This window comes from Branchiostoma belcheri, unplaced genomic scaffold, assembly GCF_001625305.1.
Source record: "Branchiostoma belcheri isolate BF01 breed outbred unplaced genomic scaffold, Haploidv18h27 scaffold33, whole genome shotgun sequence".
Lineage (NCBI taxonomy): Eukaryota > Metazoa > Chordata > Leptocardii > Amphioxiformes > Branchiostomatidae > Branchiostoma > Branchiostoma belcheri.
In genome coordinates, this window is record NW_017803943.1 from 2,697,923 (window position 1) to 2,721,782 (window position 23,860).

The 23,860-nt window shown below is 40.0% G+C and overlaps 2 protein-coding genes across 3 annotated transcripts; one reads left to right on the forward strand and one right to left on the reverse strand.

Moving 5' to 3' along the window:
- Window positions 1-421: 421 nt before the first annotated feature.
- On the reverse strand, window positions 422-4,947 carry LOC109475166 (ribosome production factor 1-like). The gene is made up of 9 exons (XM_019775699.1): window positions 4,682-4,947; window positions 3,363-3,419; window positions 3,179-3,259; window positions 2,826-2,921; window positions 2,267-2,420; window positions 1,875-1,957; window positions 1,444-1,622; window positions 819-945; window positions 422-613 (listed from the first exon to the last, which is right to left on the reverse strand). The coding sequence occupies exons 1-9, from the start codon at window positions 4,853-4,855 to the stop codon at window positions 572-574; spliced, it is 993 nt and encodes a 330-aa protein (XP_019631258.1). The 5' UTR covers window positions 4,856-4,947; the 3' UTR covers window positions 422-571.
- Window positions 4,948-5,354: 407 nt separating this feature from the next.
- On the forward strand, window positions 5,355-22,647 carry LOC109475270 (histone-arginine methyltransferase CARM1-like). 2 transcript variants are annotated; one of them, XM_019775871.1, is made up of 14 exons: window positions 5,355-5,528; window positions 11,507-11,629; window positions 12,024-12,139; window positions 13,182-13,220; window positions 13,831-13,896; window positions 14,239-14,349; window positions 14,819-14,996; window positions 17,600-17,772; window positions 18,150-18,235; window positions 18,430-18,519; window positions 18,718-18,772; window positions 19,134-19,216; window positions 20,981-21,270; window positions 21,691-22,647. In XM_019775871.1, the coding sequence occupies exons 1-14, from the start codon at window positions 5,393-5,395 to the stop codon at window positions 21,975-21,977; spliced, it is 1,833 nt and encodes a 610-aa protein (XP_019631430.1). In that variant the 5' UTR covers window positions 5,355-5,392; the 3' UTR covers window positions 21,978-22,647. The 2 variants fall into 2 exon arrangements, with proteins under 2 accessions (XP_019631430.1, XP_019631431.1); XM_019775872.1 differs by lacking the exon at window positions 13,182-13,220 and adding an exon at window positions 12,653-12,691 and having other exon boundaries at window positions 5,393-5,528; window positions 21,691-21,977.
- Window positions 22,648-23,860: the final 1,213 nt, after the last annotated feature.

The following is a 23,860-nucleotide window of genomic DNA, read 5'->3' on the forward strand; positions in this document are numbered from 1 at the left end:
GCATCATCTTTCTATCGCTTGCGCTTTGGACACAAATCGCTAGGTGGCGCTTCTGACACGTGCGCTGTACTGCTTGCGTTGCAACTAACGCATGCCTGAAAGGGGGCGCTGCGCAAAGACGCTATATTGGGTAACGTTACGTTACTAGAACCGCAAAAAGTTTCCTAGAAGAATAGTTTCATTGCTTTTCCAGTGTTTCGCAGTGATCAAAACATCAGACAATAGGAAACCACTCCTTTTCTCAAACCCACATTTTACTGCATATCAACTTCTTTCTTTGGGGGGAGGGCATAACAAAGTGAAACCACATTAAAATTCAGGCAGGTTTTTAGAGTTATTAGAAACTAAAGACATCAGAGAATTAGCTTCTATACTTGTTGAGAAGTAGTTTATGATAGACCCCTTCCAATAACACCAAAGTCAAAAAAGAAAACTGGTATATTTCATCTCAGTCTTTATTTACATAACTATACTACGACTGTATAACTGAAATTGAATTCATTTAAGGTATGACTCTATCCATATTTCTTGTCATCATATTTCCAAGATGTTGACAATATGGCAGCAACTGTTACAGGAAGAACTTTCTTCTGCTTGTGTCCATTTCATGCCGCTGGAAAAGAAGAAACAATCTTTTGTTAGTGACACAATGTGCAAATCCATATTAGTGAGCTGAGATGATATATACAGTCTCTCTCTCTCTCTCTCACACACACACAAAATGACACACATACATACACACATACTCTCTTATACACAAGCACACTCATTCTCTCTCTTTCCCTCTCTCTCTCACAGACAATGTATGTTAAATGTACCTTGTGGACCCACTCAAACTCCCCAAACTTGGAGTCAAACGTGCCCTTCTGTAGAGACCTGAGCTTCAGGGTGAACCGTGGTCCCAGCTCGTTCAGACCAACCCGCTTGTTGTTCTTAAACAGATACCTGAAAATCCCATAACACAGACAGGTAAACAAACATACAAAGAGCTGCATGCAAAGACAAATTATAGCCAAAACAACTACAATGTACTTTTATTTCATTGAATCTTCTTCCAAGGAACAAGGTAGAAAAGGATACTCTTCCTTTGAGAACATAACATGTATTTGACCTTTAAGGTACATTTTGTAGCTTACTCTGACAGACTTCAAAAGGACTTCACATCATTTTATGTCTAAGAACTGTCCTTGTATATTCATAGAAACAAGAATGCCATCCTTTTAACTTTCTCCCTGCTGCCTAAACCTGTAACCTGTAGATAATTGGTAATAGATAAGTGGCTACATCAGAGTGATAAAGGTTAATGTCTGATGTCTGCACTTATGATGTCTGATGTCAAAGAAGAAATATGTCTGGTTGTAGAAGATTTTAAAGTACTTCAGTTCCACACAGAAAATGGCATGTGCAGAGTCTTTTGAACACCAAGGGTCAGACTAAATGTACCTGTGATGTCTGAAGAAAATAAAGTCTCTCTGGTTGTGGAAGGTGACAGCCTGACGTCCTGAGAACTGTGGGTCGTGAGGGAAGAGTGCTGCGAACATGCGAGCCACCGTGTGGCCCAGACGGGTGTTAAAGTTGTTGAGGATAACCTCAGGGTGATGTTCTGTTGACTTTGTTGCTCTCTGGGTGCAAACACAACATTTGGACACTTGTCAATAATTTCATCATGTTGGCAAGAGACTATATAAAAGGTCTTTCATTCAACATCACATTGAAAACTGAAAGCTATGTTTATATTTTTGGTACCGGACATTTGATATTTTTCTTGTAAAGTAGAGCAGAGTAGATGTCTTCGGCCAGGTAGGAGCTTAAGTTACAGTTTAGTCTACAGTAGATTAACAGAATTCAAACAAAAGAACAACATGAGACAGTACCTTGATTTCATCATGTAATTTAACATTGCTGATCTTGAAATGAGCAGTAGGCCCATCTGGCAGATGACACAACAACATACCATCTAAAAAACAGGGTTAAGGATACTGCAAAGAACAGTCAATTTTGAAAATTGTCAGGACAAAAATTCTATTGTTATAATCCATTTTATCATCTACAGAGAACAGTATCTGTAATGCAGTCCCAAACCTACAGGAGTGTGACATAAACATAATTGTTGAGAAGTAAAAAAAAAAAAGAAACCAAAGAGTTATGGTCACTGAAACACTGCCTGAATATAATACAATACAATATATAATGCCTGGTTGTGTGAAAAGAGTTCCTCTAGTCAGAACCATCTGTATCTGTTTGACTTTCTCAGTGTAAAGGATACTGGGCTTTCTTCTGTCCTCATTAACGACGATGATGTCTGTGAACTCCTTGGCCAGCGCCTGAGGAATCACCTTCTTAAGATCCAGGCCCCTCCGGTAGTACACCTCAGAGTTGGGGATGCACTGGCCGAGCTCCTTAAGGAAACGTGTGGTCGTCTGGAAGGAGAAAAGAACTTTTCACTCTTTGTTCATTCATTGTAATCAAGGGATGGATATTACTGGAAAAGGAAAGTGATCTCGATCCAGTTTTAGCTCACTAATGAGCTAATCTTCCACAGGTTGTGACAGAGAAGACAGACGCTATTTATACTACAATGTATTACAGTATTTACAGGCTCACTGTACCAGGGATATTCCCCTAGCTCTAAGCTTTTTGACAAGCACTATGAAAAGTGGACCACAGCTTAACGCCCTGACCTAGGGACTACGACCCTCTCCATGTCAGGTGAGCGACAACAGCTGGGATTTGAACTCCCAACCACTTAGTCGAGAGGCAGGGTCGCTAACCACTGGACTATGCACACAAGGTTACTTAGTATTGTGATAATTGATAATACTTACACTTCTAGGTCTATCACTGCTGGTGATGAGGACTTTAGGCCTGGTGTCTCTACTGAAGTAAGAAGCCATCTCATCATGGGCCTCGTCATGGAGCACCTGAAGAAGAAAATATACAATATAAGCTCGAATTTAATTTCTTGTGTTTTTTCATTGGTTGAATTAGAACATGTTCTTGATATTTTCTGAGACTCAGCTGTTAATGTAGCAGCCAACACGAGTAGTCCAAATTTTCTTACATGTTAAAGGTGAAATTGATCATGGACATGTAAGTACCAGCTGCTAAAAATAACCACCAAATGGTAACTTAAATCAAGGAGCTATAAGCTCCCTGCTTTAATGTTTAAAATCCCCACCTCTTCATCCTGAGGGTCCACCATGGTCTCATCCAATACTCGCATGTTCTCTATGGTCTTTGGTACCTTCTTTGGTGGAGCCTGAAAAACATACACTTGATCAGAAAAGTCGAATACAGTCAGAACTACATACAAGTAACCACTTCTACATAAATACATGTCTCAGAAGAAAGCAATGGCTTACCTCCTCTCCTAAGGCCTCTGCCTCACGTTTCCTCTTCTTCTGTAGCTCCTTCTTTTCCTGAGGAAATATTATATTTAGAGTTTAACACACTGCCTGGACATGACTCTATAACCAAGGCCAAGGAGGATGAATGTAGATGTAGATGATAGTAGATGAGGGTCTGCATGCCCTTTTTCGTTAACCGTTATGGGCTATTTTAATTCACCGTTAATCGTTGCCGGCCTGCTCTAATTCAACGTTAAGCGTTATCGGTATATTCTTCGTGAAGCGTTATTGGTCCTTTTAATTCAACGTAAAACGTTATTTGTCATCCTAAATTCAGCGTTAAGCGTTAATGAATAATTCTTCGTTACGCCTAATTTTGCCTTTCAAAGTGCAGGAAAATGTGTCATTGAAGGTTTAAAAATACAAAATTTCCCGGGGGAGAATGCCCCCGGACCCCCCTACATTGCTCGCGCCTTTGGCGCTCGACTCGCGCTTCTGCGCTCGGTCCCTTCGGCTCCGAGCCAGAACCAGCTTTCCCGTCAATTTCCGGAAGTTTGCGGAGAGTTACATATTTTTTTAACGAATCCATCAACGTTAACCTTGACAGGCAAATTAACAAAATCTTGAGTAAAAACATGTAAACATCAGAAGGACCGACAAACACTCTCAACACCATGATTTGCCTCTCAAAATGCGGTAAATTGCGTTTTTGAAGGCTTAAAAATCCTAAATTGTCCCGGGGGAGCATCCCCCGGACCCCCTAGATTACGAGCGCCCTCTCAAAATCCTAAACTGAAAACATGCAAGCTGGCCGACGTCGACTCGGACTCACCTTTATTTGTGGACGCACTCGGGGACCTAGGGCAGGTGGGAAACACAGGGAACACATACCTTAAATGCATGCTTCATTACATGTAAGGTATACGTAATTTTGTCAGTGATCACCTTTCTCACAAAGCAAGATACTAAATCCAGTGCAGCTCGAAAAAAAAGCCTGTCAATTTACCGTTAAGCGTTGCCGACCCTCCTGAATTTACCGTTAAGCGTTATCGGCCCTGCTGAATTTTCCGTTAACCGTTGCCAGGACCCCCCCATGCAGACCCTCGTAGATAATATACAGGACCTCCTTGATTTGACACTGTAAGTTATTTTGCAAACAAAGTATAAATATCTAAGATGATGTACTGAAGAAAAAGCTGTCATGTTTTTCTGGTATATAAAATCAAGTGTCAGAAAACTGGGCAGTCACAAAACGACACGATATCCCGTCCCATATCTGCTTGAAGATGATAACTTCAACACATGTGGGCACATGTCACATGGTATGGCCTTACCTTCCTCTTCTGTCGCTTCAGTTTGATAAATTCCTGAGTCCTCCTCATCTTGTTCTTGATGCTAGAAATATTTGGAGGAGGAATTGAAGAAGACGGCGCCGCCATCGCGCTTTCTTTGTCAATATCCTGAGTTTCTTCCTGCACAGGCATTTTCTTTTTCTTCGGTGTCGCCATTTTTGGGAGGTTTAAAATAAACCATGAGGTTGAAGGGGCCCTTGCTTTTTAGTCATCATAAAATTCAAAGATAACAGTACAGAAATGACAACAAAAACTGTGAAATACAATTTACTTCCTTTTATCCCAAATTTTCAATGCATGTTATGAAACTTTTAGTCGTTTTAAACCTTTGTAACAATATTTTTTACCAACTATTCCCTACTTTGTGTAGTAGTATAGCCCAACCTTGTTCCCGCGAGACACCGTAAATTATCGCGAGGATTGGGAAATTGTCAAGACCCTCAAGCTGCGATACCATTTTAGTGATGAGTTTTTCCTTAAACGTACGTAACAAAAATATTAAGCAATTTCAAAAGATTCTATAGACATTTTACACTATTTATATATGTTTTATATACTTTCTCTGGTATAAATCATCAAGGCAAGCGTAAACAAATGATTTATTCGCTATTCACTCAAATCATCAGGCATATTTTGGTTCTCTTTAGACACTTGAACTTTGCCATCCCGTACAACCTACGGGGTCTTTCCAACATGGCGCCTGTCTTTGAAGGTGTGCAACTATGCTCCATCTCGGATAATTCCGGACAATTGCAGAGTTCCTCGCCGCAGATCGTCAAACTAGAGGTCAAACACGATGGCCAAGACTCGACCGTCGTCATATACACAGGTAGGTCCGGCTGTACGGTCGTACTTTTCCCGCGAACTCTCTCGAACTCTCTCGCCCAAACAAAGGCATGACAGCTAAGCACGATGCGCATGCTAACATAATCCCTTGAGTATTTCACACTAACCACAGTAAATAATTCCCACACATGAAACCTCTGCAAGCTGTCGACTTCCCCTATCGCAAAATCTTTCCAGTGGTTCAATTTAAAGCTTTAAAGTTTTTTCTGTGTTCTGTAATTTTGGCATCTGGCGTTGTCAAAAAAAGAGAAAGAAATGCCGACTTGTTAATAGCCCATGACAAAGGCTTTTAACTGTTGAGATGAAAATTTGTAGCCCAGAGAGGAGGACCACGTTCTTTTGTTTATGTTTCTGTCCGAAAAGAGAGTTATGTTGGAGTTCACACTGTCATAGTGGAGTGGGATGGGGGAAACACAAGAACTTAAATTCTTTTGCAGTTACATGCTAATGTCACACTATGATATAATTTTGTTGTGTATCTAAGAGATTTGTTGGAGCAAAAAACACTAATATATTTTATTATTAGAGAGGAAGCTTTGTATGATAGTATTTTATAAAGTGTCCCATTGTAAGCTGCTAAAAACAATTAAATTTCAAAATGTAACAGTTAAGACAACTGAATAGTGTTATACGTACTAGTAAAAAGTTTCATGATATTCTTGGTTAGAAATGATCTAGCTGTCCTTGCAATTGTTGGTGTGCCTCAGGGCAATATATTTGGTCCAGTGCTCATCCTTTTCTTTGTGTAAATACATGTACTTGTAAAAAAAATCCCAACTCTCCTAAGGTACAATGAATTCACAATCATATTTAAAGTCTACACATTTTAATACGAAAGCAGCTCACAACATTTCAATCCATCCATCTGCTGACACCATGGAATTCTGCCTGTCAACAACACCAGCATGTAAGCACAGCCACTGTCCCACTTTACTCTTGGGCTGCCAATTTCACAAGGACATCATATGTACTAAGGAATGTAGCCCAAGGTTTGCCATTACCAAAACAAAGTACAGTACTGTGTCCATGTACTCTTAATTCATTTCATTTCACAATTCTGTAGCAACGTGAAAAGACATCTGAGGTAGAAGGAATGTCACCCAAGGTTTGCCATTACTGAACGCTGAAACAAAGTAGTGTCCATGTACTGTTGATTCATTTCATTTCACGATTCTGTGGCAACCAGGCAATCAAAAGTTTGTGGTATCTTAGTAGGCGAAATCAAAAACTCTGTAAATATTTGAGTATTTACCATACAGTAGTGTATGGCCTTGGTGAGAACAGATTTTACATGCAAGCTACAAATATACGTGGGATTTTCACTTGGGAAAACAGGTGGGTTGGTTAGACACAGTTCACTGCATCCATTCATACGTGAAGTTCATATAATCTGTGAACACATGGGCCATGACGAATTACTATATTAGGTAAAAGACGAAACAAAACATTGCTGCCACAAATCAGTATAACATTACCATGTGATGAATCAGATAATCAATGTAAAGTCAACCCAAAACAAGGATATGGCAGAATAACCAGATATGAATCTGGTTTATAATTTTTGAAAGAGGAGGTCCTCATATCAAGAGCACCCTTGCTACATTAGAACACAAGGCAACACCAACTAAATTTTATGGAATCCAGACATCCTGTGTAGGCTACAAATCTAAAAGAGTGTACAAAAAAGCAGGCTGGGCAAAGAAGAGAAGATCATTACATTTTCAAAATAGAGACTAAAAACATTGTTATGAGTTAAAGTGACAAAACATGGCATGACAACCAATAAGACTTTTTAACCCTGTATTCAAGAAGTGCATAAGGTGACACTAATGTGATAGCCTTGTGTCACTACTATTACACTCAAGGCTAGTACCACAATGGTGTCACTTCTACAAGTACACTCAAGGCTACCACATGACATGTCACATTCATCATTTTCTTGTCACATTGACCACCACCGTACTAGGGAACCTTTTCTTCTTCAAGTCTGGCTGCTATCCATACAATCTACTTGTTCTAGCCAAACTAGATGAAATACAGTTGCTGCCTACTGATAAGAATGAACCACAGTTCAGTAATTTCATTACAGAGCACTTGCTGGAAGTACAGTAGACTGATTATATTGAAACTCTACCAGATTGTTTGGCAGCTCAAAGTATGTATATAAACGTAACACGCACTGAAGATAATGAAATCTGATGTTGAATGTAATTGTTAGACGAAGAATCTCAATTTTAAGAAACAAAAGAAAAATAAAAATTGTTACCTGGAATGAAAGATTTCATTTACACGTTCTCAGCTAAAAGTCTGCCCAATTGTTTGAAGTTGAAATTTTTTTCATCGAAATCTTTTGTTAATACATCTGTAAATACGTGAGTTTATTTTCATATTTGTAAAGTTTGTCTCCACTGTTTAAGAATGCCATAAGCATAGCCAGTGTTGTCTCAGCCCTCTTTACCACAACATGCATGCTTCATGGCAAATGGTGCAAGGCATCCTGTTTTTGGCCGAGCGCAACATATTTCCACTGGAACAGTCAACACTATCCCTTACCTTTTATCTATTGTAGCATGTTGTTTCCGGTATGTTTAAGTGTCAGGGGTGGGGATGTCAATGTCTTAAGGACTGGGAATATCAACACACCCAGTTGACATGTCTTTGTGTGTGGAAACAACATGCTGTCAGCTTAAGACACACACAAGTGTGGAAATGCCAGTGTTTGCTTCTATGAACTGGAGATACTGGAGTTGAAATATTTACAAACATACTCTGTCTTTGACATGACTAGTACATGTACTAGAAATAGACATGGCAGATAAAAGGTAAAGGTAGTACTTTTGACTTGAGGCAGTAGTGCCAGTGGGTTGTTAATCCACTCTGTCTAGGGCACAGTATTGGAAGTCGGAGCCCATCGCTCCTTCCACTGACTTTTACATTCCCAACTGAAGTCAGGTATCCATTTTACAAGTACCTTAGTGGAGTGAGGAAAGTCATGTAAAGTGCCTTTCCCAAGGACACAACATCTAAGAGGGCATCGAACCAGTTGCCTATCAATCTTGTGTCGGCTAGCCTAGCCACTTGGCCATGCAAAGTTCAAAAATTTTTTTTGATGTTTTTAAGTTCACAAGTTCATGATTTAATACCACAAATGTATGTTTCAGCCATGAACTCGGAGACACAGCAAACTCTTGATTTCACCGCGATGCACAATTTGGGCGCCGCAAACATTATATCATAATACAATTATGACATCATGTCTAGTCTCTGACATTCTTGTGTCACTGATATACATGACCCCTGCCCTACTTTCCAGACATCTTATTGTATTACATAATTTCTGAGACCACACGCATATACAATGTTGCCTAAAATATCACAGAAACACCCTACCATTCACCTTTAAAACAATATTTTCAACATATACATACATACAATGATTCTTCATCATGAAGTTCAATAATAAATTCAATTCTATAAAAATACATTGTCATTAGAGTCTGGTGACATACACATCTGTATCCTAACATTGAAAGCCTTGTATTAAAATTTTAGAAGCACATATGGAGCACAGAGCATCTTATATAGCTAGTGCCTAATGCTACAAAAGCTTATCCAATCTACTGCAGCTTATACTATAGTATTGGTGTTTGAAAGTGGGGCTAATTTCAAAGTCTATGCCATGTAATTTGATTAGTAAACCTAACTTGCATGGGAGAGGTATCTGTGGAAATGGAAATGTAATAAAGATGATGGAATATTAGTCATACGTTCCTCATCTGGGACCACTAGATATCAAACACACAGATAAGAACTTTATTGCTAGAAATCTACATTTTACACCTATATTTTGTAAGTGCAGCAATGAAATTATTATTGTTCCTTTAGGAATAGGAAAATTGAATGTAGAAAGATTTGTTACCAGAAAGGGAAAAAGACTCGGGACCAATTTCCAATGACTGTGACTTCTAAGAAATTACAATAGCTTTATTTTATATTTGCAACATGTACATTTCTGATCTAATTTTCCAACTTCATGTAATTTAAAGTAATGATCGCAGAAGATACATGAGCTAAGTGTACATGACGAATGTACTTATGGAAATAAAAAGGCAATCACAGCAAAACAGCTGGAAGCAGGATTAGGAGCAATTTGTACAATTAAGAAATTGTCAATCTGAGAACTATTAGATAATCCTATCTCTATAAACATTGGCTCGTCTGAAGTTGTAGTAAGAAAGCCTGGAGCAACGAACTAGAAACTGGTGCATTTTTTTTATGATGTCAGCTGTCTACAGGCTGTCACTATGCCATTCTTTTTTCTGGAAGATAAACATGCCTATGATGCCTTGCATGTAATGGAATTTTGAAATGCATAGCTGTCCTTCCCTAGAGCTTATAATTATATATGCTAGACAGCTGTCTAGAGAGTACAGAATCTGTATTAGAATGTCCTGGAGTTATAGAAATTGCTGGTAGCCAAGATCAGAGACTCCAAAATCAGACATATTTTAAAACTAAAAAAGCATATTATTACCATATATTATGAACATATCTTGTTTTCTTTTATTTATGAGTTATAGAACTTTACTATTTTTCTTCCCTAAATTTCGTTAATAGTTCTGCATGTCTTTGTTTTTTAAAAGAGGAAAAAAAATTATTTTCTGGTAAATTTCTTGCCCTGTGAGAGGCCCTGGTAAAGGGTGTCAGGTCGAGGGTCTAGTATGTGGTGACAAAGGTCAAAAATAGAGGTCAAAGCCCTGGGGCTAGAATGTATATTGTGGCAGAATGTATATTAATCAAACGTCACATGGTTATAGAGATCACAGAAGGCAGTGGGGAACAGCAGACAACTTTGAAGTCCCCAAAAGTCTTTGAAGGGTCCTTGAAAAATGGGGAGACCCGGGCTGGGGTCATCTTCTTGAAGCTCATGTATAATTCACAGACACTGGGTGGATCAAAAGATTTGGAAGTCAGGATATTACTCAGGTGGATTTGTGAAAGTTTGTGTTCATCAGTGACCTTAATCTAGCTTTAAGTCTGTAGTTCATGGTCAAAGTCAAAGAAAATTCTTTGACTTTGACTGTGCATTAGGACAGTGTTTAAGTGGTGACTTTGAGATAGGACTGACATGTCTCATGACCATTCTAGTCTAAAATTTAATGGTTTCCACTAGCTAGTGTTTTCAGGTATAGGTATGAGTGGCTAGCAGCAAAAAGGCTATGGGACTACCTTAACCTTTTTTAACAGGTAGTTCACATGTCTGGACCTGCACATGTACACACAATGTACCTACACAATAGTACAAGTACAGGTACATGTGTACAGTGTGTCAGTACACAGCCTCTGTACATGTAGAAGCTGGTTTGTTGATTCAGCACTCAAAACTGTTTTTCACCCGACAACACACATTTGTAAACGTCAGTGAAGTATGTAGACACCACAAACCCTGCTTCCTGGACACCAAGTTTGTTGTCGTAACACAACATCCGTTATCCCAGAATTTACAGTGTTTTTCTGCTGTCTAATTCAACTCCCAAACTTGCTTGAGGGTCTGAAACAAAACTTCTTGAGTTATTGTGCTAAACCACACACATACACACACATGTACATACACACATAGGTACATACGCCAAGGAAAACATTATAAATCTTCTTGGCAAAAGTAATAATTTCAAGTTGAACTTGAAGAGAAGAGTTTTGTTACATCAGCAACATACTATAACCTTGTACATGTACATGTACATGTCTGTCAACTTATAAGGATTGTTTAAAGCAGTATTGTTTGGGATGGGTTAGCTGTGTGTTTGTCCGGACAAACTCGGTTGACAGCACATGTGTTTGTAAGGAGAGATTGTCAGGCAGATGACAGAAAGTCAAATGGGGTGAACTTGAAGACCACTGAAACCCCAACAGAAGTCTAACATCTCTCAACTTCTTCTAATTGTGAACTTCCTTTGCCAGGCACCCAGGATGCCATGACGTTTTTGCTGGACGTGAACACGGAATGTAGCCGGGTGGGGCGGCAGTCGTTCATGCTCACATCACAGGAGAACAGCCTGCTACTGCGCTTCCCAACAACCGGGGGTGAGTCATTATGTACTGTAGTGGGTGGCTGCTGTAAGGGACAAACCATTGTAGGGAGGGAGGGATTGTTTGTTTGAACATTTGTAGCTTTTTAGTCTCTTTCTAGTCTATATTATAGATTTATCCTAGTATTCCTACAACTGGGGATAAGTCATTACATTGGATGTGGCTGCTGTAAGGGACAAACTGTTGTAGTGCAGGGAGGGTTTGTTTGAACATTTATAGCTTTTTTTGTTGTCAAGTTTTGTGATTTTGAAAAGTTTATTTTATCAACTTTCTTATGTAAATTTCATTATTGTCCCTATCAGATTCTCCCACCCAAAATGTAAACAAACAAGGTATTGACATATATGAAAAGAAAGTCTTTAACAATCTTGCTTGTTTTATCTTGTAGCTTTTTCAGAATTTTACGGCCATGTGGAGGATGCGAGGCATCAGACGAACACCAAGAAGAGACGGTCCATGTTCCAGATGCGGACAGACGAGGCCTCCGCTACCCAGTATTTCCAGGTAAGGGTTCTGCAGCATGATTAACTAAAGATTTTTTTATATAAGGCCACACCAATTTAATTTGTTGCTTCTCTGATTCGACTGCTTCATTTCTTGCTGACTTGAAAAAAAATAAATCATCAAGCTCAAAATGCTCATATTTTGGCCCCAACAGTTGAAGAAAGTCCTTGTCATGCAAGTTTCTAATTTTTTTTCTATTTATCAATGGAATGGTTTGATTAAAACCAACAAATGTTATTGGTGTGGCCTAAGATTTGTGAACCGATAAAGTATGTTGGCTATTGAATGCTGTTTGTTAACCCAGTATATGTTTGTTTTTTTGTTTTTTAACTTGCCTGTTAGTTGAATATTATTTATATCTTAATCGATGTAAGACTAATAGAAAGCTGACAACATTGCCATAGTGCTTCATCAATTTTTTTTAACAAAAGAAAAGTTTGGAGTTTTGCGGAGGTGGATTGAAGTGACACTAATTGTTTGCCGTTTGCTGTGCCTGGTTTTGTGTTTTTTCAGTTTTATGGATTTCTGTTTGAGCAACAAAACATGCTGAAGGTAAATTGAACGTTGATGTTGTTGTCAGGGGGGTGCCTGAGGGAACGCAGAAGGGTGCCTGAAATTTATGGTCTTGTCCTGAAACTTCTGGTCTTTCAAATAGCCATTTTGTTGAGGATCAAGAATCGGCAAAGTTTTAAACATCATTTATAAGCACAATTAAAATCGGTACTGAAAATGTAAAGCAAACACTATTGTAACAGTTGATATCAAATGATAATTATATTGTATTCAGCAACCGTGAAAAAAATGAGGAAAGATTTTCATAAATTCACTGTGTTGTTTCAAATAATTTTGCCCACAAACAACAAAGAAGTTTGCCTTGAATTTGGTGATATCTCTTGTTTTTTTTTACGAAGAAAAAAATTCCAAGTGTTTTTCAAAAAGCAGGACCAGTTGTAAGAATGGCTTACCCTTCCAAGTGCCTCCTGGGTGCCCCCCTCCCCATGTCTGACCTTATACTGAGCTCTATCTGTCCCCTTCTGTGCAGTTCTATAGCTACCTGTCCCAACAACAAAACATGTTACAGGTAGGACTGCCTACACTGCTACGTCTGGTATAGTACTAGGTCTTAGTGGTGGGTACCAGTTTGGCTTGATCAAGTCCAGACGACGAGTCCAAAAAATTAGTTCCACTCTGTTTTTCGTTCTTGGCAATTGGATGTTACTAGTATTCTGAGCTGGACCATATTTAACTGAACTGGTACCCACCCTTTTACATTGTAGGTGTACTGTACTAGAGCTGCACTGAATTATATCAGTATTACCTACATTCTGATTTCAAACATAATGTAGAATTGAAGTATGTTATCACTATGATTCAGTATGAATGCACTAAACCTTGCATGAAATTTGTTGACCACTCTGATTAAATAGAATTTTGCCATAACCTTTTATTTCTTTCTGATTGTAAATTGTAGATCCTTTACAGCATAGCTGTATGTTTGAATGTAGATTAAAGTGCATTGTTCCTATATAGTTTCAATATATCTTTAGCCTGCTAGTAGTCTTGTAATGGTTTTAAACTGCATGTATTATTGCTAATTGGTAATGAGACTTGTACAAAATGTAGATGTAAAGTGTACTCTACTTTTGTGATTTGAAAGTTTTTGATTTTCTAATGTTGCCCTCCCTAACCAGGACTATGTCAGAACAGCTACCTATCAGAGGGCAATGCTACAAAACATGGAAGACTTCAGAGGCAAGGTAAGAAGACAGTATTTTACTGTGTTTTACTGTTATTTGTAATAAAGACCACGATACTGATTTGATAATATGGAGGATCTCCTTCAGACATCCCAAAACTGTCACAATTTTCTTAGTGTTGGACAAAAGTTTAGCCTTTCCATATGTTATCTGGTTGATGATGAAAAGCATGGCTTATACAATGGGAGGACTTGCCTGACTGGTGTAGTTCAAAACCCCAATTGAGTCAAACTTTTGTGCACCTGAAACCAACTATAGACTGCCGACAATGCAGTAACCCCGTGAGTTGATAGGTGGCACTCATGCACTATGTGAAACTGAAGGGTTGTTGTTTTACTACAGGTGGTTATGGATGTGGGGGCGGGATCAGGGATTTTGTCGTTCTTTGCGGTCCAGGCCGGAGCAGCGAAAGTGTACGCTGTGGAAGCAAGCAGCATGGCGGAACACGCAGAGGTTGGAACTTCATTTCAATCCTTGTGTTTTTAGAAGACATTGTTGCAAAGTGGATCTCCTTTTTGAATAGAGAAAGCCTTAAATAAAATATGTAAAGCTCTTTGCAAATTCTAAAATGCACATATACAGCTCAAACCAAAGATTTTGATATATCGTGTTTTGAATATTTAGTATAATTTCACATTTATGAGGATTTTAATGAAAGCATTCCCAGGAATTCCTGAAAAACAGGGTTTTGCCCTGAGTGTGTATCTCTTGGTAAAGAATATAAAAAAAAATGAAGGAGAACATTGCTCTTCACCAACCACAGACGCTGATCAGGGCTGAATGGTCTGAGCGGGAAGGTGCATATGCGACTTGTCTAGAAGACCACCTTTCCTCTGTCCCCTGGGTGGTCGTCTTAGACAGGTTTGACTGCATAGCTTTAAACTCATTGGTGGGTAACATTGTTGTTTTTAACCAACCCCAGACGCTGATCAGGGCGAACGGTCTGAGTGGGAAGGTGCAGATGATCCGTGGGAAGGTTGAGGAGGTGACTGTGCCTGAGCAGGTGGACGTGATCATCTCGGAGTCGATGGGGTACATGCTGCTGAACGAGCGCATGTTGGAGAGCTTCCTGCACGCCAAGAAGTGGCTCAAACCTGGAGGTGAGAAGAACTAGTACCTAATCTCCAAGCAGATATTTCGGTGGCTGCAGAAGACAGTATCAAACTGGGCAGGCAGTATCCATTAGCCAGACAGTATCCATTGGCCACCTGATGGCTAATGGCCAATGGATACTGCCTTGCCACTGTATGATCTACTTTGAGATTACTAGTACCAGGACTCGAAATACTGGGTGTGTATGTACCTTAGTGCAGGTAAAATTGGAGCTGTGCAGGTATTTCTGATGTCTCCCTGCACTGGTCCTTGTATAGGTTTATATATGTTAATTTTTATTTTCTACGAACATTGTACAAAAATCACTCACTCACTCACTATCCAGTTTTATCAGTTTCAAAGAACATAGATAATTATGCTTTAACAGTGAGAGCTTGTCTGGTTGATGATGATAAGCATGGCAGGGTTCTCCCCAGACGATGGAACAAGGGCGCTGCGCCCTGATACTCCTAGCTCAGCGCCCTCATACTCATTTTCAAATCTAGGGTGTTGCATCCCGATTTTTCTACAAAATTTCGCTAAAATTCGATAAAATTTCCTGATTTCGGGGCTTAGTGGCGTCTATTTTCCCGCCGGCATTGTCTCTGAAAACTTGTGAATGGGGCGATAATCGAGTAAACAAATGAGTATTTCGCACGACGCTACTGAGAGAATCGCTGTCATTGGTGGAACATCGGGCGCCCCGCTAGCGTTTTGAAGTCGTGTAAACAAAGCTAATTGTCTGATTTCTTTGTAAACCAAAGCCCTCGACCCTGATAATAAGTTTAAAAATAAAAGCCGATACGTTTACGAACTTATAAACCGTAGAAAATTCCCTACCGTACCGCGACATTATGAAGCATGTGGCGGCCGCGAAATTCGTTGACGCGACAGAAAATGTCTGGTTCATGATAGCGGTATTTCCCATGAAAATAACGTATACGATTTATTTTTCCCCTGCTGTCGGTTTTTAAGTCCCGAAACGTTAAAAAAAAAAGCTGAATTTTGCCCACAAACCCGGACAGGGGACGGCCTGTACCTATCGGCGTAGCACATGGCGGCCGCACCGCAAGGCTTATGCCAAAAATCGGCAACGCGACAAAAAAATGCATGGTCCATTTTAGCGATATTTACCATAAAAATAACGTATGTGGTTTATTTCTCCCATGGTATGAGTTTTAAGGTCTCAAAACCTCTAAAAAAGCAGAAATTTGCCGACGAAAACGGACGGGCAAGGCATGGGGAGGGCGCTGTTGAGTTGACGCCTGCATGACCCCCAAAAGGTCGAAGGTCATAGGGCACGTCCATTGCGCAATCACCTTAATTCGCCGATTTAGGTAATTTTAGGGCGTTTGAAAATTGATACAATCACATTATCGACTTGTAGACAAGCAAAGGGATAGAAACCAATAAAATGTTGTGCAGATTAATATTTTTTCTTCAGATTTCTTTTTTTTTCTTCTTTTTTTTTTAAATTCAAAAGTATTTTCTTGAATGTGTAACTTTGTTAGTCCTAAACATGGGACCGATTATTTAATGTTAGAGAAGTGAAATTTTGTTTTGATGGTACTCTTGATGGTACTTTGATAATTATAAGGGACTTGTTTACAAGTTGGTGATAACATAAGGATTAGCATTAGGATAAGGTTTTGTCCCAGCTTCTCTACATTTTCCCATAATTGCTTGCCTCAAGTTCCAAGTGGAAAATGTATGACTTAATGTCATATTCTGTTTCAATTGTCGAACTTGAAGGCACCGTTGGCCCCCGGTTAGGGGTCAGAGCGTGGAACCTATGCCCAATTTTTTCCTGTATGTTAACATTTTTTTCTGGCAGTTCAAAACCTGAAGTTGCAGGAAATGGCTTCCATTTGTATTTAGATAAAGACAAATGCTTCAGCTTCCCCCCTCTGGAGGGGGGCCGATGCCTCTCAAATCCTGGGGAGAACCCGCTGCTATAGTGAAGACTGTTCTAGTAGTAGTGTATACAAGTGCTGCACTGCTTGGTGCAGAACTACAAATAAAGGAGATGTATCCTCTTGTGACTTCTATAAGATGCTGTTACCTATCTTGTTATAATGTTACACATTTACCGGCAAATAAATGCATAATGACAACCACATACAAATTGAGTTTCCAATTATAGTAATAAGCTAGAAGAGTCCCAACACCTTGATCTTGAAGTTAAATCATGGTTAAATGTGCCATTTCTTTTCTTTCAACTTGGTGTTGGAGTCTCTTAAGCTATTATGTGTAAGTTGTATATTTAGGAAAGACAGAAGGCTGAAATTGCAGGAAATGGCCTCCATTTCATTTATAACAGTCAAAATGCTATAGCTTCCTCCTCCCGGAGGGGGGGGGGGAAACCCCCCCTCCGGACCACCCCCCCGGCGACGCGCGTTGCGCGTCGCTTAGTGTGTGCTCGGTAAGTCTCCTCCCTCATACTTAAATTTTCTGGGGAGAACCCTGCATGGCTTATACAATGGGAGTTCAAAACCCAAATGAGTCAACTTTTGTGCACCTGAAACCAGCAGATTCATTGACATAAAATTTTTGTACCTCTTCAGTGCAGGACTAAGTAGTATAAAGCGAGCCTTGTATGTCACATTTTCAGGGAGGATGTTTCCTTCCCGTGGAGACCTGCACATCACCCCGTTCATGGATGAACAGCTGTACATGGAACAGTTTAACAAGGCCAACTTCTGGTACCAGGAGTCGTTTCACGGCGTCAACCTGTCCGTCCTCCGAGACGCAGCAGTCAACGAGTACTTCAGACAACCTGTTGTAGTAAGCACTGAACTTTATTATGTTTAGGGTATAGGGGTTTTCCTTTACACATCCACTATTGTCTCACCTTGCTTACATTTCGTTGTCTATAAGACACCTTCCTCTCCTGGCTTCTGGCTGGAGTTCTGCTTCTCACTGCTGTATACAATAGTGGTTGTGTAACCCCCCCCCCCATATCCTATACTTTACCTACCTGATGAAACTATTTTTGTATTTATTATGTTTACTCCTTCAGAAGGAAAACCTTTTGTTTTGCTCCATTGTTTTCTCTTCTTCAGTACCGAACAAATAAGGTCAATGGCCTGGACCAGATTCCTGTCATGTCAATAGTTTTATTACCTGCCTTGTTTGTAATGCTTTTTGGTCTCTTTGAACAGGACACATTTGACATCAGAATCTGCATGGCAAAGACAGAGAAGTACACTGTGGACTTTCAGACAGCTGATGAGACTGACTTACACAGGTGAGTGATGTCTGTATGGGTGAAAATCAGTGTTCTAGGGGATTTCAGGTTCTAAGTTTTCGGTAGAAGCAATACTGTAGCACAAAACCATATGTTCATGGTGCCATGGGGAAGAGGCACTGTGAACCTGGGAGTATTTTGAGATTTACAGTTTGTATGATGTGCATGTTTCAGAATCAACGTTTATGTTTCAGAATCGAGATTCCGCTGAGATATGAGATGCTGGCCTCAGGCTCCATCCATGGTCTGGCCTTCTGGTTTGACTGTGCATTTATAGGAACAAGGTGAGTTAGAGTAGTTGTAGGTCAGTTAGGCTGGTAATGATTGGGGCCACGAACTAATGACTTAATATTTGTAAGAATATTCTATCATCCATCCAGAAGAAATATGCTACGTGTGTGTAAATGTATCTATGTGAAAAACAACTGAATGTTTAATTTGTTTCTTTTGTTGTACAAGTGAATTGTATGTTTGTGTTCCAGTGAGACAATATGGCTGTCCACTGCCCCCACAGAGCCACTTACCCACTGGTATCAGGTAAGTCAGGACATAAATTTCGGGCTATTCCATTTTACAAACTTAGGGCTGGCACCTTCCAGAGATCATGAGTTTTTGAATGGGTGACACTGTACTCAATCAACTTCTACTAGTTCTAGCGTTATTTTAAAAATCCAGATAGTTGTATTAAAAGCTGAATGTTTTTACATAGAGATTCTTATGTGTAAAGTTTGTAGCTAAGTATTGCCAGTTAATCTAGCAACTGAATATGATGTTGGATATCATATCCAGTTGCTTGTCAATAAGTAACTGTTTTGGGCATGTCTTATATCCTGGATGTCTAACCTTCACTGACGGAGCTAGGTATTGAGTCAGCAGTTATGGTTGTTGTTTTTCTCAGGTGCGTTGCCTGCTGCGATCACCACTCTTCGTGAAAGTGGGCCAAGTCGTCTCCGGTGTTGCCACCTTGGTCGCCAACAAAAGGTAAAGTTTCAACCACATATTTTTAAAACATCAGGACACAGTTTCATCCACACTTTCTTTCAGTATTAAAACATCTCTTTGCGACTTGGCCATTTTGATATTCTGAAGTTTTGTCTCCCTTCTTGAACCCTTTTCAGCTACTGATTCTATAGTGTTTCAAACTCTGCAATTGTGTGGGTCTGCTGCTTTACAGTGAAAAACAGTGTTCTTTTGGATCAAGAATCCTTAAGAATGTTTTTACTTGGGTTGCAAACTGATGACGTTTTTTGACACTTCAGGTGCGAAGGCATTTTAAAGTTTTGGTATTGTGTATTGAAGGCAGAACTTGGGTAACAATTTATCACAATTCATTTCAGTCTCGTTTGCCTGAACAAGAAATCAACGTTCTCATACCTCAGTGAAATATTTAGTGAATTTCTTGCTGATTCTGTCTGCATTTTCCCACTTGCTCCCATAAGGCAACAGACATGCATATAGCAGAAAATTGAAGACAGCAAATGAGATGACCTTTTCTGCAACCATTCTGGGACCTTTGACCTAGCTTCCTTTCAGTTTCCCCAAAGTGCATATCATGTGGAAAGTATCTTAGGAAACACAAGCAAACACACAAACAGACACACTGGAAACACAACCTCTCAAAACTAATAAAGTTGGTGTTATCCACATATTTATGTACAGGCCAGCATCAGACACTTGGTGATATGTCAGAACTTCTGACGTTTCCTTCCACCATTTTGTTGTTGCCACAGACAAAGCTATGAAATCATGATTGGGCTAGAAGTAGACGCCACGGGACAATCATCGCACAACAAACTTGACCTGAAAAATCCCTATGTTCAATTTTACTAAGAAGGACGGCCTCCCCCCACTACTAGTGGCAGCACCACCCGCTACCACACTACTGCGTACCACCGCCACCGCACTTTTGTGTGCCACGTGCCAAACCAGTCACCAGGGGACAGAAAAATAACCTGCTGTGTTTTGATATTAAACCATGTGTGTTGTCAGGGTTTCCGCCAGACTCAAGTGTTCATTGTAGATTGGAGTGGCAAAATTCTAGGGGGATTGGAGGCATGCTCCCCTTGAGCCCCAAGTTTTCTTATGTTTGAAAATGCTACTTCCCACATTTTGTGAAGCAATTTGCAACTCCAAACCTATAGAAATAAACACTGTGTAGAATGTTACACAATTTGGGCACTTTTTAAAGTTTATTAGAATTTGTAGAAGAAAAACGGGAATGCCAAAACGTCAGTCTGGCGGGAACGCTGTCTACTATTCCAGGCAAACTACGGAGAAAGGCAGGCTGTTACAGAATTTCACAAAGTTTGAAGAGTTTTCAAACTCTCTACAGAAAGGAACTGAGCTCCCAACATTAAAACATGGATCTTTTTCTAACCGATCAGTTTTCAAAATTCTCTTTCAGAACATGCTTCTTGGGGCAAGTGTGATTTTACCATAAAGTTTGTATGGAAAATAATAAGAGCAAAAATCTTGAGATTTGTCCCGAAATTCACTTTTATGATTACTGCCAGTACTTATTGTTTGTGTGTATGGTACATATACCAGGACAAAGCTGCTATAAGTGTATATAAAGCTTCAAGCACAAAAAAAAGGAATCTGCAACAGCCCAAGTTCTGCCTTTGTACCATGCCTTGTATGTGTCAATATTATGTTTTACTATTTTATTTATTAACATTATTAAACAAGAGACAATACCAATAAAAAGGATTCTGTGGATTTTTGTGTGCATCTGTCTTCTTTCAGACAAAGCTATGAGATCATGATTGAACTAGAGATAGAAGGAACGGGCATGTCGTCCAGAAACACGCTCGATCTCAAAAACCCGTTCTTCCGGTACACGGGAGTGACGCCCGCGGCTCCCCCAGGCAGCCACACCGGTACTTCATCCCCGTCGGACAGCTACTGGCAGTCGCTGACGCTCTCGACGAATGTGGGGAACTCCACGCAGGTTGTCCCTAGCAACCACGTGGTCGCCATCAACGGGTACGACGGCAACGCGGCCAACATCATGCAGTCTAACCTCATTCCACTCGGTAAGGATGGCAGCTAGTTGTTTCTTTCAATTTCACACATATTGGCAGGAAAAGACAATGCTTTCCAGACCTAGCGAAAGTTTCTTACAGTAGTGATGTCTGTATGAAATTTACAAAGCAGTACATTTGAATAAGGTCAATGGCCTGGACCAGATGGCTGTCATCATGGTGACTGGTGCTGTAACAGACACCCTGTGGTTTTGGAGCATTCATTGTATTATGTAGCAAGTGGTGGGACAGAGTTATAAGGGCTGGTTGCCATAAACATGTATATGTCTCATAATGAATCTTTTTGAACAAGAGCAGTAATTTCTTAGATCGTGTGAAGGTAAACATTATCATGTATTTGATTTGCAGATGTTACCTTTCTAGTATTGATAATGCTTAACCTTCTTAACCTTAATTCTTCTCCGTCCCCAGCCAACACTGCGTGCATCTCCCACCCGACGACAGTAGCAGGGGGCACCACGGTGAGGCAGGTGGGCGGGGTCAGCACCATGCCCACTCCCTGCTCCATCGGGGGCGGCATCTCCCCAGCAGCCTTCTCCAACCAGACCACCAACGCCAACAACATGAACTACGGCGGGGCCGCGGGCGGGGGAGGGCAGTACGGCGGTGGCGCCGCGGGCTTCGGGCAGGGCGCCATGATGCAGATGCAGGGCGGGGTCATGTTGCCAGGGCAACAAGTGGACGGACTGAACCATTAACCTCAGCTTGCGGGTAGTTTGTATTGCACGATCTCATGATCACTCCCCAGAGGACTGCATTTCACTGTTATCCAACCTTTTACTGCAAGGATTATATCAGTTTCAAACTCATGTCATTAGAACATAACTGCACCTGAGCATGTTGGCAGAAAGTACTGCGCCTGTGTGAACCTGTATTGTGCATAACAGTTATACTCACTACAAGAACATTTCTTTAAGGTTGAATTTCCATATTTAAGGTTGACAATTGACACCCTGTGTATAGTTTTTAAATGTTGTGTTGGAAAAGGTACTGCCGACAATGGGCAAAACTCTGATGCAACATTGACCAAACATGTAACGAAAACTGTGAAAAAAAATACAGGTTTCACACAGGCACAGAATGTTCTGCCGTCACTCTCGTTACTAGAACCTTGTGTGTATCTAGACTCTTTGATCTAATCTCCAAGCAGATGTTGGGGGAGAAGATTTTTTGACTGTTGGGTTTCTCTGAGAGTTGAAGGCCTGTCAGAGAAACCAGGCAGTCAAGAAAGGTATACTGCATCTGCTTGGAGATTTTTACCCAATGCTAACCTAAGGGGAGTGGATCAGTCTTGCATTGTCCCATATGCATTATCACTTATGACGGGTAATAAGGATATGCGTTAGTGCTAGGTACATGTACACAATGTGGGAATATCAATGAACTCCAAGCAGAATGTATACTAACTCTTTCAAAAATGATCACTTCAAAGAGACGACAGAAACAATTCCTGTCCCCCAAATCATTGGCAAGAGCACATAGCATGTAAAGAGGAGCAGTAAGGTCTAAGAGAAATTAGCAGAAAACTACTTGATCACTATTGAGGTTGTCTCACATCTTTAGAACAGGAAACTGATGTGTTTGGGGAAAGCCAAGGGGCTTAAAACTAGGATTTGGATGGGTAAGAAATAAGGACTTGGGTGTAAGGGTACAAAATTGTTAGAGAAAAAGTGTAGATATTTTACAAACATGACAAGTCAAACATCGAGCACTTTTCCAGCCCTACATACATGTATACGTAGTTGCCTGAAGTGATATTTTGCTAATGTGCCATTTCCTAGGGTTGCTGATGCTTTGCTCTACTTTCGTGCACCTTTTTGCAAAATATCCAACTGCTTTGTGGATGCGACCGTAAAATGCTGTTTCTTACTTGTAACATTTCTTGTAAATTTGTTAAGCTTTAATAAGGGGTAGGGATAATGTTAGTTCAGGTTATTGTAGAGCACAATTTATGAACTTCAGTTCCTGATTTTGGGACTCAAACTGTTAGTCCACTATTTATTTGTGCTAGTACCATTAACAATGGTAAGTAGGAACTTAGCTTAGCCATTGTTTGGGGTATTAATGTTATAGCTGTAAAGGGAGGCTAGGGAAATGGATTTCAGGTAACATGACCTGCGAGTAAATGTATTTTTCAGGGGGGAAGGGGGGTATCTGGATAGAAAACACTGGTTACATTGCAAAAAAAGGCCAGTTTGTACAGCAACTGTAAAAATAAACTGAGACTTTAGGGGGCAAATTTAAACAAGTTTGAAGTTTGATTTACAAAACATGTAAACCTCTGAAAACTCTATAATTCTAAATGGATTATGATTTCAAAATTCAGCCTTTACAGATATTACAGGTAGCTCTTCCCAGATACTACAGATAGAAATGTTGCAGTTTTGACTGGGATTTCTGTTTTCAAGTGGTAATATTATGTTCTAATTAACTTTGAAGTGTGTTCAAAACAGCTTTCTTTTCAAACTAATAATCCAGCACAAGAAAACTACGGAAACTCAGCCCTGTAAAAATATAGATTCTTCTGATGCAGCTTTTCATGTGCACATGTATGGTAGAAAGGGGCAGCATATTACCAGTA

Excerpts from the sequence above, each read along its gene's own strand:
- LOC109475270 (XM_019775871.1), top strand. The coding sequence starts at position 5,393 with ATGGCGCCTGTCTTTGAAGGTGTGCAACTATGCTCCATCTCGGATAAT. Across the intron at positions 5,529-11,506 it reads GACCGTCGTCATATACACAG|GCACCCAGGATGCCATGACG; the intron begins GTAGGTCCGGCT and ends TTCCTTTGCCAG. Across the intron at positions 18,236-18,429 it reads GATGAGACTGACTTACACAG|AATCGAGATTCCGCTGAGAT; the intron begins GTGAGTGATGTC and ends TTTATGTTTCAG.
- LOC109475166 (XM_019775699.1), bottom strand. The coding sequence starts at position 4,855 with ATGGCGACACCGAAGAAAAAGAAAATGCCTGTGCAGGAAGAAACTCAG. Across the intron at positions 3,420-4,681 it reads TGAAGCGACAGAAGAGGAAG|GAAAAGAAGGAGCTACAGAA; the intron begins GTAAGGCCATAC and ends ATATTTCCTCAG. Across the intron at positions 2,421-2,825 it reads GCAGTGATAGACCTAGAAGT|ACGACCACACGTTTCCTTAA; the intron begins GTAAGTATTATC and ends TTCTCCTTCCAG.